Below are 13,885 nucleotides of genomic sequence, written 5' to 3' on the forward strand. Positions count from 1 at the left end.
AACTGAGAAGTTAAATTGGTTTAATCTGCTCTAATATATGTGTTAATCATTTGCTTTTTTCTACACCTCTGGATATAATGTCAGAGGTCAATAATTGGCAGCTTTGTCGTTTTTTCTGTTCAAGTACATGAGCCTCTTGATCATCTTACATCAATTTGCCCTTCCTCAGAGTCCGATGACCAGAACTACAGGGTGTGTGCTGTCCACGCTCTGGTTCACAAGCTGCCAGACAGGAACAAGGAAATGCTGGAGCTACTAATAAAGCACCTCGTCACGTACGTGTTCCAGTAATGAGCCTTGAAAAAAAAGAACAGCTCTATGAGAGGAGATAGAAATTGCTGTGACTGATTAAATGTGTCATCACGGCGCGGGAACTCTTTAATGTATTTACAGGTGTCTCTGAATCTGTCAGAGTCTGATAAATAACTACACATGGTTAAGAGTTTCCATTATGGGTGTGTCAGCAGAGAACAGCATCTTACGCGTCTCTTCCACATGCAGAGTTTCCACACAAAGCCAGTCGAACCTGATGACGGTTTCCAACCTGGGTGTCATCTTCGGGCCGACGCTGATGAGGTCACAAGAGGAAACTGTGGCCGCCATGATGAACATCAAGTTCCAGAACATTGTGGTGGAAATTCTCATTGAGAACTTCATTAAGGTAATTTACCATTTGGCTTTGGATGTACAGTATTCTTGTATTTTTACCTTCATTGTGAAGCACATTTAATTCTTTTTAATTTCTTTTTGTTAGCCATCGTTCCACACAAGCAAAAACAGATTTGTGTCCAAAATGATTTGCAAAAAAGAGCTTGCCACTTCACGAAGACAATATTTTATTTATTGTTTTACAAGTAACTTCATATTGCATTATTTATATACTCTATGTTTTGAAATATTGTATTTTCTGGAAACCTCCTGTGATACTTCTGATTTAGCTTCATAGCATTATCTTGGATGCAAGACTCACTTGGAACAAATACACCGATAATATTGTGACTAAAAAGAGCATTGCTGTTTCAATGTTCTCCACCTGCTGATCTAAGCTTTAGTTTTGTTACACCTGAAGTCTTTCCAGTCATTTGGCTAAGAACCGAAATAAAAAGAATTTGTCAAAAAATCTGTCACAGATTCCAGTTTTCAGATCTTCTTCAGGGATGTCTTAAATAGCAAGAAACCACTGTATTTTTCTGACTTAGTAGTTTAGATGAAAGATGAACGTAACTATCTGACCTGACAGGCAACTCTACAGTGGGTAGTGAGTGTTGTAAAATATTATTTATAACAAACTCCAAAAACACAGTTTAAATACCAGTCTGTGCTGGTTAAGAGAGACACAGATTGTGTAATTTGTGTTGAGTGATCAGCGCTCCTTTCTCGACCTGCAGATCTTTCACCAGCCTCCGGATCCCAACGTTCCTCTTCCCCAACCCCAGAGTCGGCCCGGCTCTCGCAGGAGTAGGGCCATCTGTCTGTCTACGGGGCCCCGGAAGCCCCGCAGCCTCTACACCCCAAAGCTTTGCCTGGCCGATGCGGAAAGTGAGTACCAAAGCAGTGATTGCCACCACAGGTTGTCACACCACAATGTCCCAAAAAACCCATTGGTGGCATTTAATATAAATCAGACACCTGCACATGCTGTTTCACCACATTTCTGTGAGAGTCACCTCATATTGGCTGTTTTTTAAAGCCAGAATAACCCTTTCAAATGACTGTTATCTGCTTTTTTCAGGCTATTAATAACCATAATTACCTCCTCATTCAGCAGGTTTTAATGAGGGCCTTGTATGCCTCTTCTCTGGTCCCTGCATAGGTGACACTTTTAGCAGCAGTCCAGGCAGCACCCCCATGGGCAGCATGGAGTCTCTGTCCTCCCACTCCTCTGAGCAGAATACCTCCTCCAAAACAGCTTCCTCTGCGCCAGTCAAGGACAAGTCGCTCCTGGATCTCCGCCGTACGCCGTCACAGCTCTCAAATGGCCCCAGGAGCACCGTATGTATCAGCAGTCCAGAGTCCAGCTCCAGGGAGGATGCGGGGCGTACAGATGGAGAGTCAGAGGATGCTCTCAGCCTGTCCTCAGTCAGCACGGCGCCCTGGCTGTCTCCTGCCCCCAAAAAAGCCCCCCACTGTCGCCTTGACCTCAGGCCAGCACTGCTGCCCCGCTCACCTGCTCCCTCTCTGAAATCACTGCATATATCCGAAGGTAGTATAATCATCAAGTAATCCAGTTAAGGCTTGTCTGTCATCAGATCATTGATTTTGTTTCCCTTGCAGTAATGAAGTGGAAAGAAACCTCATGACAGTGTCATTTTCATGACAGGATTCATAAGCTGGATGGTGTTATTGTCATGACTTATTCCTCCCAGACTCTCGCTCCTTTCAGAGACATTCAGCACACAGTTGACATAAGCGTTATGTAAACAGCAGTGTTGAAATGTTATTTTCTTGGCTCATTTCCTGAATTAGTTTGTGCAGAGTTTGAGCTGTTTTAGTATCAAACTTTCTCGTGTTGGTGACATTTCGTGGAGACAGGAGTTATTATTTGTTTGTCTCCCTCAAGGCCGCAGGAGCTGCGCTGGATCTGTCCAAAGTCTGTCAACACTGGAGCCCAAAGAGAGTTTAAAGCCTGCTGAGCACCCAGACATTCCTCCGAAACAAGTGATCCGCCGCAGGATGAACACCTCAGTTACCAACGGCTACCAAAGACCTGGCTCAGTGTAAGGGGTTTTGTTAAAAAGCTAATCGTTTTGCTCATCATAACCTGCCGTCCTGCTGAAGTCCGGTGTCTCGCTGGGTTCACTGGGAGGCGGATGAGCCAGGTTTAGTCCACCCGTCCAGGTCCAGGTCCAGGTCCAGGCAGAGTCTAGTCAGCTAAAAGAGCCACTAGCTCTGCAGCTAACTGAGATGATTAGCTTACAGCAAAAGGAGCAGTTGTGATGATATATTATTATTATTATTATTATTATTATTATTATTATTATTATTATTATTACTATTATTATTATTATTATTATACTGGCTTCATTTTTACAAAATTCACCTTTAACGCCAGTTCTGTTAATTAAATAATAATCTAACTAACAGGCAAAAATGCTCTGGGAAGATGTAAAGACATTTTTGACAAAAGGGATTCATTGATTATTCAAAACCAACAACTGGAAGATGAATTAATTATGAGCATAACATTTGGTTTTGTCCTCTCTTCCCTGTGCATGTATGTGTGCAGTTGAATGTACCCCCACGGAATAACTACAAGTCAACAACATTTCTTTCCGTCTTCCTGCGTCTCTTTGTCTCTCCCCTCTGAGTCATCAGCCTCGTCTACGTACGAGCAGTGAGCATTGAGAGGTCTCTAAGATCAGATGAGTATGTGCTGGAGATTTATGTCTTTCCCTCTCTGGTGGGAGAGCTGGCTTTAATTACGTTCTGCCTGCTCTGGGGTTGATGTGACCCAGCAGCAGCAGCAGTCTGCACTCGTTCTCTCGGGACAAACAGATTGTTTGACTTGTCATGTCTGAGAAGCCAGTCACACGGTCTCTCAAGTAGTTTCCTTGTACAGCACCCACCCAGCTTGCCCTAGGCTCTGCTGTCCCCTTGACTCTGAGGTTGCTGCGTGCGGGGTCAAGTGCAGCCTTGTTATATGGTTTAATTCAGTTCTGCTCAGCTGAAGCTGAGTCCACCCGGAGGAAGGAAACCTCCTGTATTGTGTTGTTATGCCTTTCACCTCTTTTGAAACAATGAGGAACACTGGCGGGGCCGAGGGAAAGTGTACAGATTTACTTTTGGTTTAGTTGTAACCTATAGTTTATTTTTTGACATCTTTTAGACAATTATATATCAAAACAGATTGTACTTGTATTTTGCTTACTTGAGGATTACATAATTTACCAGACAATTCTGATTTCCAGCTGTTTTTTTTTTTAATATCCTCATATAATCAATTCAAGCGAACACTTCTGTTTTCATGCTGTTTCAGGGTCGCTGCCAGAGCGCTGCTTTTTGAAAATGCCTCTTCGCCCCAGTCCGTTCCTGTTGGAAGGTGCCGTAAAAACATGACTTCATCTACCACAGGTTTCCCTGAATCCTACTGATCCCCTCAAAACCTGCCATGACATTACCTGTTTTCGTTTTCTTTGTAGGGATGCCAAGGCGATGTACTCGTGTGAGGCAGAGCACAGCCATGAGCTCAGCTTCCCCCAGGGGGCGCACTTCTCAAACGGTGAGCGGAAAAGACATAAGGCGAACATTTCATGCTTCAGCAGACAGTTACTTTGCTCCAGAAGTGCTCACAACATCACACATGCCTCCTTGCGTAGGATGATAGGACATTGGATAGTGTACACAGACAATCTGGTGTGTACTGGCAGCACACAGCTACACTTGGCTAATTCCCTGTGTTTTGTGGGGGCATAAAATAATTTTGCTCCTAGCATGAAACCCCCTAATCCATCGCTAAACAGACCCAGGATATTTTATTGCCTCTTGCCTTTTCCACGAAGAGATGACTTGGCCCTCGACCAGCGCTGACAGGTCACTGTAACCTAGAGATTGACGGCACCAGGGCCTGTTCCCTGTTAACAGAGCCAGCAGAGGCAGCAGCCAAACGCAAAAACGTCAACAAACGCTCCCTACCACTTACCAGCAGGCAGGGCACTTTTATTGCTCCCTACGTTAACAGGGTTTTTCTCTCTGCAGCCTTCATTCAGCATATCTGTGCCAGATGGTTGTAGCTGATCATTTTGAAAGCTGTTCCCCGTAATTTTGATGCATCTTAGCAATGATTCATGTTGTTGATTTTATGGTTTACACCATATGTGAGGCGAGCCATTACACTTGATCAGTGGTTCTCAAACTGCCCCTTGGAGCGGGAGCGTGGAAGAGCAGGGAGAAAAAAAAAAAAATTATGTTGGTAAAATAAACAAACTTGCTGATAGGGATCGCCCTGACCTTTATTTCTCTAAAATTCAACTTGAATCCTTTTATATTAGTCTTCTTTCCCTGATGCTTGAAAAAGTTTGGCAGGAGGTCTGCACAAGATCAGGAGTCTGTTTCTCTCTCTGTCTTCAATTAAAGGATCCTTTCTCTTTCCCTGTTTTTGTCCTCTAGTCTACCCCTCTGTTGAACCAGGCTGGCTCCAGGCAACGTTCGAAGGAAGAACGGGTTTAATCCCTGAGAATTATGTTGTCTTCCTCTAACAAACTGGTAAACATCCCATCCTTTTCATGGTATCCATGGAAAAAAAAATAATAATAATGCACCATGTGGTTGACTGAGTTGCTCCTGACTGACATTTCTGCAGCAGTAATTGCTTGAACAGAGCCAGAAGTACAAAGGCTAAAAAAAATTTTTTTTAAAAAGTACCTCCTTTGTTCAGAGAGTCTGCCAAGATTTTTGATGTTAGGAAGAAATAATTATAATATTATTGTTAGGTGTACATATATTACCCATCGACTGCACTGATGTTTTTTTGTTTGTTTTTTTTAATCCCAGTATTAGCCAACAGAATCACAAAACAATCGCATCCCATTTAACAAGACTTCTTCTCAGTTTCATAAACATTTTTTATGAACTGTTAATTGAGAAAAAAAAAAAAACAACAACTGTGATTTAAAATAAGGCAACTAGTCTAATCTATTAGGATCTAGTAGAGAAAGCGTAATGGGTTTGCACCTTAACTTTCATGTTTATGGCCTGTGATCATTGTTCATCCACTGAAACTCACTGCTGCAGTGCACTTTCTGGATCGCTACACGGTACTGTACGGTACTTTAAAGCTCATGAGTTCTTCTGAAGTTGCTAATCAAAAAAATAATCACTTCTTGTAAACTGTTTATTACTATAAATTATCGCTTCAGATATATGCTGTATGTAAAGATGTGTTTTTTATAATGATATGAATGCTATGTTCATGAGGTGGAGCCTCCACCGTCAATACCGGTTGTGGTACTGCAGTCACTGGTGCGCTGGTGTACTAGTAATAGACATGTATCGGATTATATTATGTTATAGATGCTTTTTTTTTAAATATTTAATTTTTTGTTACTGTAACAGTAATAAACATTTCAATAGTACAAAGTCAATAGATACCTAAAAAGGTAGCTTCAGTGATACATTTTCAGAAAAAAACAAAAGATAAAAGAAAGAAACTAATCAACAGCCCATTCACTCCTCCTTATTACAAAAATGAGAAATTACTCCAAGGTTAAAACTTTCTCTGCTGTCCCGAAAATGTATTTGGGATGTTGCCAAGACCACGGTGTTCTTTTTCCATTTACATTTTTAAGAATGCAAGGTGGCCTTGGGATAATACTCCCTTACAGTCGGAGTATGCAGGGGCATATCGCGGAAATGATACTCATATCCTGAATATGTAACATTTCACATCCTTTTTTTTTTTGTTTTGTTTTAATATGGAGAGCTTGTTTCTTTGCAATCATTTACTGTATCTTGACAGCGCATAAACATGTCTAAAAATAAAACAGTGTGATTTATTACAGCTGTGGTCTGACTTGTTTGTCTTAGAATTGTTTTTACATTTCTGTATGTTGATCCACATATTTTAAAGGATTTCACAACAATGTGAATTCATTATTTATTTTTTAATTAACTACTAACTTTCTGTTACATGCATCCCATTAGCATCTGTAGCTGTGTGTATTTAGATGCAAATTTAGATTCAGACTTTTAAAATTTTAAAGTTATATTATAAGAAATCACATTTAGGGCATTGTTCATCCCCGGCAAGAGATGTGTGCCTTTTGAGTTATTTCTAATCAACATCAGTTCACAGGAAGTCATTTGTTTTGTTTGTTTTTTCTCAAATATTTTTCAAAGATCGTTATCTTCTCCTCCCTGAAGTCGGTGCAGTGAGTCACTCCACAGTCCCGTTAAAATAATTTAATCACTAGTTTGAGTGGGTGCTGTCAGTTTCGCCTACATTTTTCTTTTATTAAGAATAAAATCCTGGTGAGAAACACCGTTTTCATAGTTTTTGTTTGTGCTTTTTCTCTGTCACAACTTCAGTAAAAAATATCAGTATCTGTAGTGGTTCCCAATAGCTTTTATTGAGCTTTGATTGATGCCTCTGAATTAATAATATTCATGGGAGATCTGTACTAAAATACATACGTTAAGGAACATGTTCCACCTCATGAAGTAGAAGAGCTTAACACCATTAGATGCAATTTGCCAAAGAAATAATGACTACAAAAGCGAAAGGCTGTGAAAAATCCAGAAAATGACATGTCAGGAGTCCAGTCATAGGACGACTCCGCAGGCATTGTGGTGTCTGTGCTGGAATCGTCACTTGGAGTGGAACAAGAGCGGCCTCACCATGCCGGCCAGGACCTTCGGAAGCTGGGAGGCAATGACCTCTGACATCATCTCTGGAAACTCCACTTTCATGGCGTCTGCCTGGATGAAGGTGGTCAGACAGAACAGGTTGACCTTCTTCACTATCTGCGAGAGAGGAGACATTCATGTTTGTCTTGGATCTCATTAAATTCACACCCCGATTTAAGACATGAATTCACACTGCACCGACCTCATGCATGGCGTCCATCAGTTTGGTGAGGTGGTAGAACCGCTGCGAGCTCGCCACCAAGCCCTTCTCCCTGCCGTGGACAGCCTTGGTCAGCTCCCGGATGTAGTTTTGTCTCATCTCTTCAAATGCTCCCTGACTTTTGAGTCCTTCAAGAGGCACTGAGAGTAGACAGGAAAAAAAAATATTTCAAACAATCATTTCTCCATTTAGGGTAATTGTAGAAACATAGCAGACTCCATGGAAACAAACTCCCAGGAAGAGCACCATGCTTAGGAGCCAATATGACAAAGTGACCAAACCAAGTAATAACAATTTCATCTGATGCAGAGGCCAAAGAAAGACTTTTTTCCCCATAAGAAGCAGCTGTAAAATGGTGGGTCATCTGTCACACAACCCCAGCAAAATGACTCATGTTGTCATCAGAAATTTGATCAATGCACACTGATAAACATTGTAAAGTTGAGAAGAGCCACACGACTGACCCTCTTCCTTCTGTAGATATTAAAGACTAATTCTAATATAATGAAGACATGACTCTCAGTTTCAGGTAAAAGTAGACTAAAGGAAAAAAAATATATTACCTCTGTCAACAGAGCCTCCTGAAGCCCTCTGAACCCTACACACTGCACCTTTAAATGTAGTAAAACATGAAGGAACTGTAACAGGAGTTCCAGTCAACAATGGTGGCTCAAAAAGAAACATGCTGCTATTAAAAAATAATAATTTCAAGTCAAGTGTAAAACCAGGACTTGATAGCAGCCGCTACATAAATCTTTTTCAAGGTCCAGTCACCCCGTACAACACTCCCTTTATTGTGCGGCTCTGCAGTAAATGGTCTTCAAAGCTTCACGTCTCTGTTTGCAACACTGTATACTGTACCTCGTGCAGTAAATGCAAAAACAAAAAAGGTCAACGTAAGGTAAAAGTTGAGTCTCGGGTCCGATTTCAGAAAGTTGGCTGTCTCTCACCTGTGTTGAGGAGTATTATGGCCTTCATGCAGAGAAACTCCTCGCGGGTTACTTGAAGGTTTGCAAACTCCTGAGGGATGAACTGGATCGCCAGGCACAGGTCATAAATTGGAGATCTCCTCATTTGCTCCCTGACAGACACGAAAAAAACAGAAGATAAAACAGTTAATGTTTCTGAACATGACTTTTTTTCCATCCATTTTTTCCGAAATCATTGCTTTGTGAATGTGTCAGTGTAATTTCTGTGTTACTTACTGACTCAGGACCAGATCGGGTGCAAAATATAAATATTCACTGTTGACGTTCTGAAAGGAACGCCACCCAAGAGCGAACACCATCAGGTTCATCCACGAGTACTGGATGAGGGTCATCTGGTCAGTGATGTGAAGACTGCGAAACCCTTGAAGAAAAATCAAATCCAACGATGGAGAACATTTAATTTGTCAACCTCTTGCTCCTTTGTGTGTGTTTTTTCTTTTTTTTTTTTTTTCTTAAAGTGGATGCAACTTGTATGCTAACCCGTATGCACTGATATACCATCACACCCATAAACCCCTTATTTTAACATTTCTTGTGACAATCAAATGCTTTTATAAGAGTAACTTCTCTCATATCCAGTATTAATGACCTTTTCTCTCAGTCAGTGTTTTTTAAGGCTGCGACCTTCAGCGAGGCCTGACAGTGGGTCCCCATGGCAACAACCGTGGTGACCCTGAGCTGCAGAGAGCCGTTACCTGGCAGAGACTTGGACCACTTGACGATCCACAGCAGCTGTTTCTCGCACAGCCTGTTGAGACTGGTGAGCAGGAGATGGGCAACCTCAGGCTGGCTGTTGTCAAAACCCGAGTACACGACCTCCGGTTCAATGTTTTCCAGGATATTGATGATCTGCTGGGAGAACTGCACCTCACGGATGCCTGGTATGCAAGACATGGAGTTCAAGGCCTGATTGTCGCTGGACATGGCCAAGTGAGACTGGAACATCAGGGACGGGGCCATACCCAAGGCTTTCAGTGCCCCGAAACGCTTCAGCTTCCTGCCTGCAACATGAATTCAAGGCCGGGTTAGATTTGATGACAAGGAGCGCAACTTGTGCTCATAACACACACACACACACACACTGTCAGTGTCTCTCACACTGTGTGGTAGAATTGCTCAAACCTGCATTTGAAAAAGGAGTTTAATATCTCTGCTTACAAAAGACTCCAGCTATATTGACTTTGTTCTACTGATCTTGGCACTTTTAACACTCGTTGAAGCTAATCATGACTTCACATTGTGACTCGGTGCCACACGGCCAATTGATTTATTTCTACCGCAGTCCCCTACAAAAAGAAAACCCAACCAAATTGTACCTCCGAGCATCATTCCGGCTTGATAGCACTTTCGGAGACGACACGCAGGGCAATTTTTCCTTCGGATTTTGTCCACAATGCAGTCATTACGCCCAGCGCAGAGATAACTATGGTGGCCTGTTGGGTGAAAAGGGTGACAGACAATGCACACAATTTTGACAGCGCTTGATTTTGAAACACGTAAGAAGGAGGAGAGGGCACATAATGAGGAGAAACATGATGAGGGGCTCTCGACTACTAACAAGGTTTCTCCGAGACACTAAGGCGGCGCTCTGAGGAGGCATCTAAAGAAGGAAAATTAGATAGAGGCAAGGCTGTGAGGACAGAGTGACACGGCCAAAGTGAGACATAGTGGCTCTTACATATCGCGCATTACAAGATAACAAGAAAAAAACGTCCAAGATGAAGGAACACGGTGAACACTGGTCAATGTGATACTGTTGCTAATGACCTTTAACAACTACCTTAGAAGGTCAGTTGAACTGAACAAGGCAGCTCCCCCTTTACAGCCTCTCTCATCTTTTAGTTGTGATGTTCTGAACAATACCCACTAGTATACATAAAAAAATAATAATAAATGATGTAGCACAGTAGGGATTTTTCTCAAGTATTATGTGTGTACACTGGATTAAAGAAAGAACAGTGAACATACACCGACAGATCACAGGCAACAGAGAAAAGACACATCATAAATTTAAGTTGGGGGAATTAAACTAAAGAGGGCCTGAAAGCCTGAAAGAGGCAGTCAAACTGTCTGTTATAACCGATGGCTCAGGTTTGTCCCTTTCGCAACAGCCCCAATACAATGTTTATTTGACTTGGACAATATTTGACAAGTAATAAATCAAATTAAAAACAAGAACTTGTACTTGATTGGATGAATAAGCACCAGACAGCTCCTGAAGCAGACAGAGGCTCTCAACTAACCTTCGACTGCTCTTTTAAAAAAGACTTTACAGCTCCCGCAGGTTAAGACTCCGTAGTGGCAACCGGATGCCTCGTCACCACAGATCATGCACATTCTTTGAGGTGGCACTCTGGATAAAGAAAAAAAACACACACTGATTGAACTAAATGCATTGTTTTCTTTAATCTGACAGGAACATTGGGTCTTGAATCTAAAAATTGTTATTTTAAAACTTAATTCCACATCTCATAATGGTGAAAAGGAAATATTAAGAGGTAAAACATGTGAGTTTAATTATGTTTTGAGGAGAGGCAAGAACTGATTATTGCTTTAATAAAACTCTGACATGAGTGATTGGCTTTTAAAGCTTTTTTCAATATGCTCCTTTCTGTGTTTGCAAGTGAAGGACCCTGATTTTATGTAATGATGTATGAGTGAAGAAATGATAAATGGTTTTGCAGGTGCGATTTTATGGAGCTTTCTGATAATCTGAAACTGACGAAAACCAAAACCAGAGCAAATGGTGTCTGGTTTTCACTGAAAAAACCAAACTGAGTCATTATCTGACAGTTTGTTTGTTCCACTTCCTCAGACTCAGAAACATCCTGAGTGACTCAGACTGTTAGTTGTTCAGTGGAGGTAAGTACTTTGTTCAAACACCTATCTTTAATTACTATCTGATCATGCGTGTGTGGGTGGGTGTCTGCTCTAAACACAACTGCTGTCTACTTTCCATCTTTAAACTCCAACTGTCACACACAGAAGCACAGATTTACACTATGATTAAGCTTTGTATTTTCATCTCGACAGTGACTTCAAGCTGAATGTTGTGGTCGTTACATGTTACCCGAGGAATGCAGAGAAGGGTGATGGGTTCCTCTGAGACAGGGGCTGGCTCTGGATCCCATCATAGCCGCTCTGTGTGAACGGCCCCTCCGTCAGCCCTGCGGACTGGACCCAGTACTGAGGCTCGGCTGGAGACGTCTGCATCTGCCAGCGGGGAACCTCGCTCTTGTACATGGTCAGCTGCGGGGCCGTGTGCCTGTTTGCGTCAAAGCTGATGACAGCCTTCCCGGACAAACCGCACCTGGAGTCTGTCCTCACCTGGCCCAGCGCCGGCAGCTGCTCTGGTTGGTTCAGGTCGATCAGAAAGTTTGGAGATCCCTCCAGCCCCGGTCGAGGGCCGAGAGCGGCCGGCGTGAAGCCCGTCGACTCGCTGTCGCTCAGCCCCAGCTGCTGCTTCCTGTTGTTGGTCTGACAACAGGTGTCAAGAGCAGGTATCTCCGGTGACGGATCAAAGCTGGGACAGGGTGTTTCCATAATCACAGCAGGCTCCTTCTCATCTTTGATGAACTTACACGCTCCGGGTGTCGAGGAGAGGTTTAAACTTGCGCCTGGTAAACTTTCGGATGGGGCCACATTCGTCCCCTGGACGCTTACAAAATCTTCCCAAGGCACACTGTCGCACTTCAGATATTCACTGCGTGCGTAAAAGTGTTTGGCAACAAGTGAACCGTCGAGTATGTCACAGTCTCTGAAAACTGCGCCGTCGCCGCTTGAATTCAGACCGTGGATCAGTGTGCCAGTGTTTCCAAAATTACGCACGGTGGAGGACGTGCAGGTAAGAGACGGCGAGGTGCTGGATAATTTATTATTAACGTACCCAGCGTCGATCAAGTCGCTCACTCTTGTATCGGTAGAATCGGCGATCGAAGTACTGATGGCGCTCATCCTCTCGTTTATTTCGCTTTCCATCTTCTGAACCGCGACGCGCACTGCAGACAGTGGAGTGCGCCCCGGGGGCTGGACGCGCTGTGAGAAGCTGTAGCTCAGAGACTCTCCTGTGGTGGTGGTGGTGGTGGTGGTGGTCCTCCTCCTCGTCGAGGGGGGCTGTGACTTCTCCTGTCTTTCACACGAGAGTCTATTCCATCAAATGTAACAGCTGCTCAGAGGAGAAAACGTACTTTAAGCATAATGATGATGTGGCATTAAAAGGTGCGGATTTACAAACTGAACCTCGCATATTGAAGTTAATTTGAGCCTTTCACTATGTTTCCTTGCTCGGGTGGCCCCAGAAGCTTTCCTCATGAGCTGAAAAGCCGAGCCTCCAGAGGATGACACACGTATGGAGAAACACTTCCCTCACAGCACATCTATAGCTAATGGGCCAGCCAATGAGAAGACTGGACGATGGATCACTTCAATTTCAAGGGTCATTAGTCTCCTCCCTGCTGCTCACGAATCAGGTAGTTACAACATATTGTTTTTATTTTTGGCCGAACAGGAAAATATTAGAAAAGAGGTGCTCATGGGAGATGAGACAATAAACACTACAAACCTGCCATTAAGTTCATAATTACATGAGCTGTGCACTGCAAATACATTTAGGTTGTTTAGAATAAAAACATCTAAGTTAAACTGCTGCTGCGAATATTTTAGTCAGCTTAATTTATTTTGAATAGTTCGTTTGAAATCCTCTTTAGAGTTTCCTTTTCCTTTTCCTAGTGAGATGCAATTGAAAGTGAACTGAACTTCAAAATACATCTGCAGTTAATTTAAGATATGAAGTTGAATCAACGACTGTTTAATGACACTGACAATCATTACAATTCAATTTGATTTCCTTCCATGTAAAAACTTTGAAGAGTCAATTTTTCGTTTCACACAAGAAACAGCAGCAGCCGCCCCAGACAAGAGATAAAGTTTGATAAATTAAGGACCGAATGTAACACTAACTTTTAACTCGGATAGCGTGTCAGTTTGGCTTCAAGTTTTCATAACATAGAGGGATATCAGGACAGTTTTACCTCTCAAACAATGCATGCTGGGAAGTCTGACATTATACTAATCATGTAGCCTACATGTACATTACATTCGTCCAGCTCATCATTTAAAGTCAAAAGACTGAAGTTGTCTGAAAACAAAAAGCTATAAACTTTAAATTTAACCGACTTAAAACATACAAAAGATAATTTAATTCCACTAAATTCTATAATTTGCTTTTTACAGTGTGCAAGTAAGTTAAATTATTATGTAAAGATGAAGGTGTCAAAATAAAAGTCTTCATGTTTCTCAAATCTTTGCATGTTTGCATTTATTTTTACTTCTTCTT

General features: G+C 42.3%; 2 protein-coding genes across 10 annotated transcripts in view; one reads left to right on the plus strand and one right to left on the minus strand.

Annotated features, from left to right (window-relative positions):
- LOC119009441 (rho GTPase-activating protein 42) overlaps positions 1 to 5,273 on the plus strand; it is a 66,751-nt gene extending 61,478 nt beyond the window's left edge. For 5 of the 9 annotated variants that reach the window (XM_037080751.1, XM_037080715.1, XM_037080733.1 and 2 more), the window contains 8 exons: positions 170 to 275; positions 502 to 661; positions 1,389 to 1,539; positions 1,802 to 2,203; positions 2,561 to 2,717; positions 3,977 to 4,039; positions 4,140 to 4,219; positions 5,107 to 5,273. In XM_037080751.1, coding sequence (XP_036936646.1) covers positions 170 to 275; positions 502 to 661; positions 1,389 to 1,539; positions 1,802 to 2,203; positions 2,561 to 2,717; positions 3,977 to 4,039; positions 4,140 to 4,219; positions 5,107 to 5,195 — 1,208 coding nt within the window. In that variant the 3' untranslated portion in view covers positions 5,196 to 5,273. The remainder of the gene's footprint in view (positions 1 to 169; positions 276 to 501; positions 662 to 1,388; positions 1,540 to 1,801; positions 2,204 to 2,560; positions 2,718 to 3,976; positions 4,040 to 4,139; positions 4,220 to 5,106) is intronic. The other 4 variants (XM_037080768.1, XM_037080776.1, XM_037080723.1 and 1 more) reach the window with 1 other exon arrangement.
- A 1,767-nt stretch (positions 5,274 to 7,040) lies between these two features.
- On the minus strand, positions 7,041 to 12,924 carry pgr (progesterone receptor). The gene is made up of 8 exons (XM_037080809.1): positions 11,621 to 12,924; positions 10,794 to 10,903; positions 9,867 to 9,983; positions 9,246 to 9,551; positions 8,767 to 8,911; positions 8,512 to 8,642; positions 7,544 to 7,701; positions 7,041 to 7,458 (listed from the first exon to the last, which is right to left on the minus strand). The coding sequence occupies exons 1-8, from the start codon at positions 12,526 to 12,528 to the stop codon at positions 7,303 to 7,305; spliced, it is 2,031 nt and encodes a 676-aa protein (XP_036936704.1). The 5' UTR covers positions 12,529 to 12,924; the 3' UTR covers positions 7,041 to 7,302.
- Between the last annotated feature and the right edge of the window lie 961 nt (positions 12,925 to 13,885).

Source organism: Acanthopagrus latus, chromosome 2 (genome assembly GCF_904848185.1).
Source record: "Acanthopagrus latus isolate v.2019 chromosome 2, fAcaLat1.1, whole genome shotgun sequence".
NCBI lineage: Eukaryota > Metazoa > Chordata > Actinopteri > Spariformes > Sparidae > Acanthopagrus > Acanthopagrus latus.

Coding starts and splice junctions, on each gene's coding strand:
- pgr (XM_037080809.1), bottom strand. CDS start 12,528: ATGGAAAGCGAAATAAACGAGAGGATGAGCGCCATCAGTACTTCGATC. Junction 10,904..11,620: donor CCCTTCTCTGCATTCCTCGG/GTAACATGTAAC, acceptor TTCTTTATCCAG/AGTGCCACCTCAAAGAATGT. Junction 8,643..8,766: donor CCCGATCTGGTCCTGAGTCA/GTAAGTAACACA, acceptor CGTGTCTGTCAG/GGAGCAAATGAGGAGATCTC.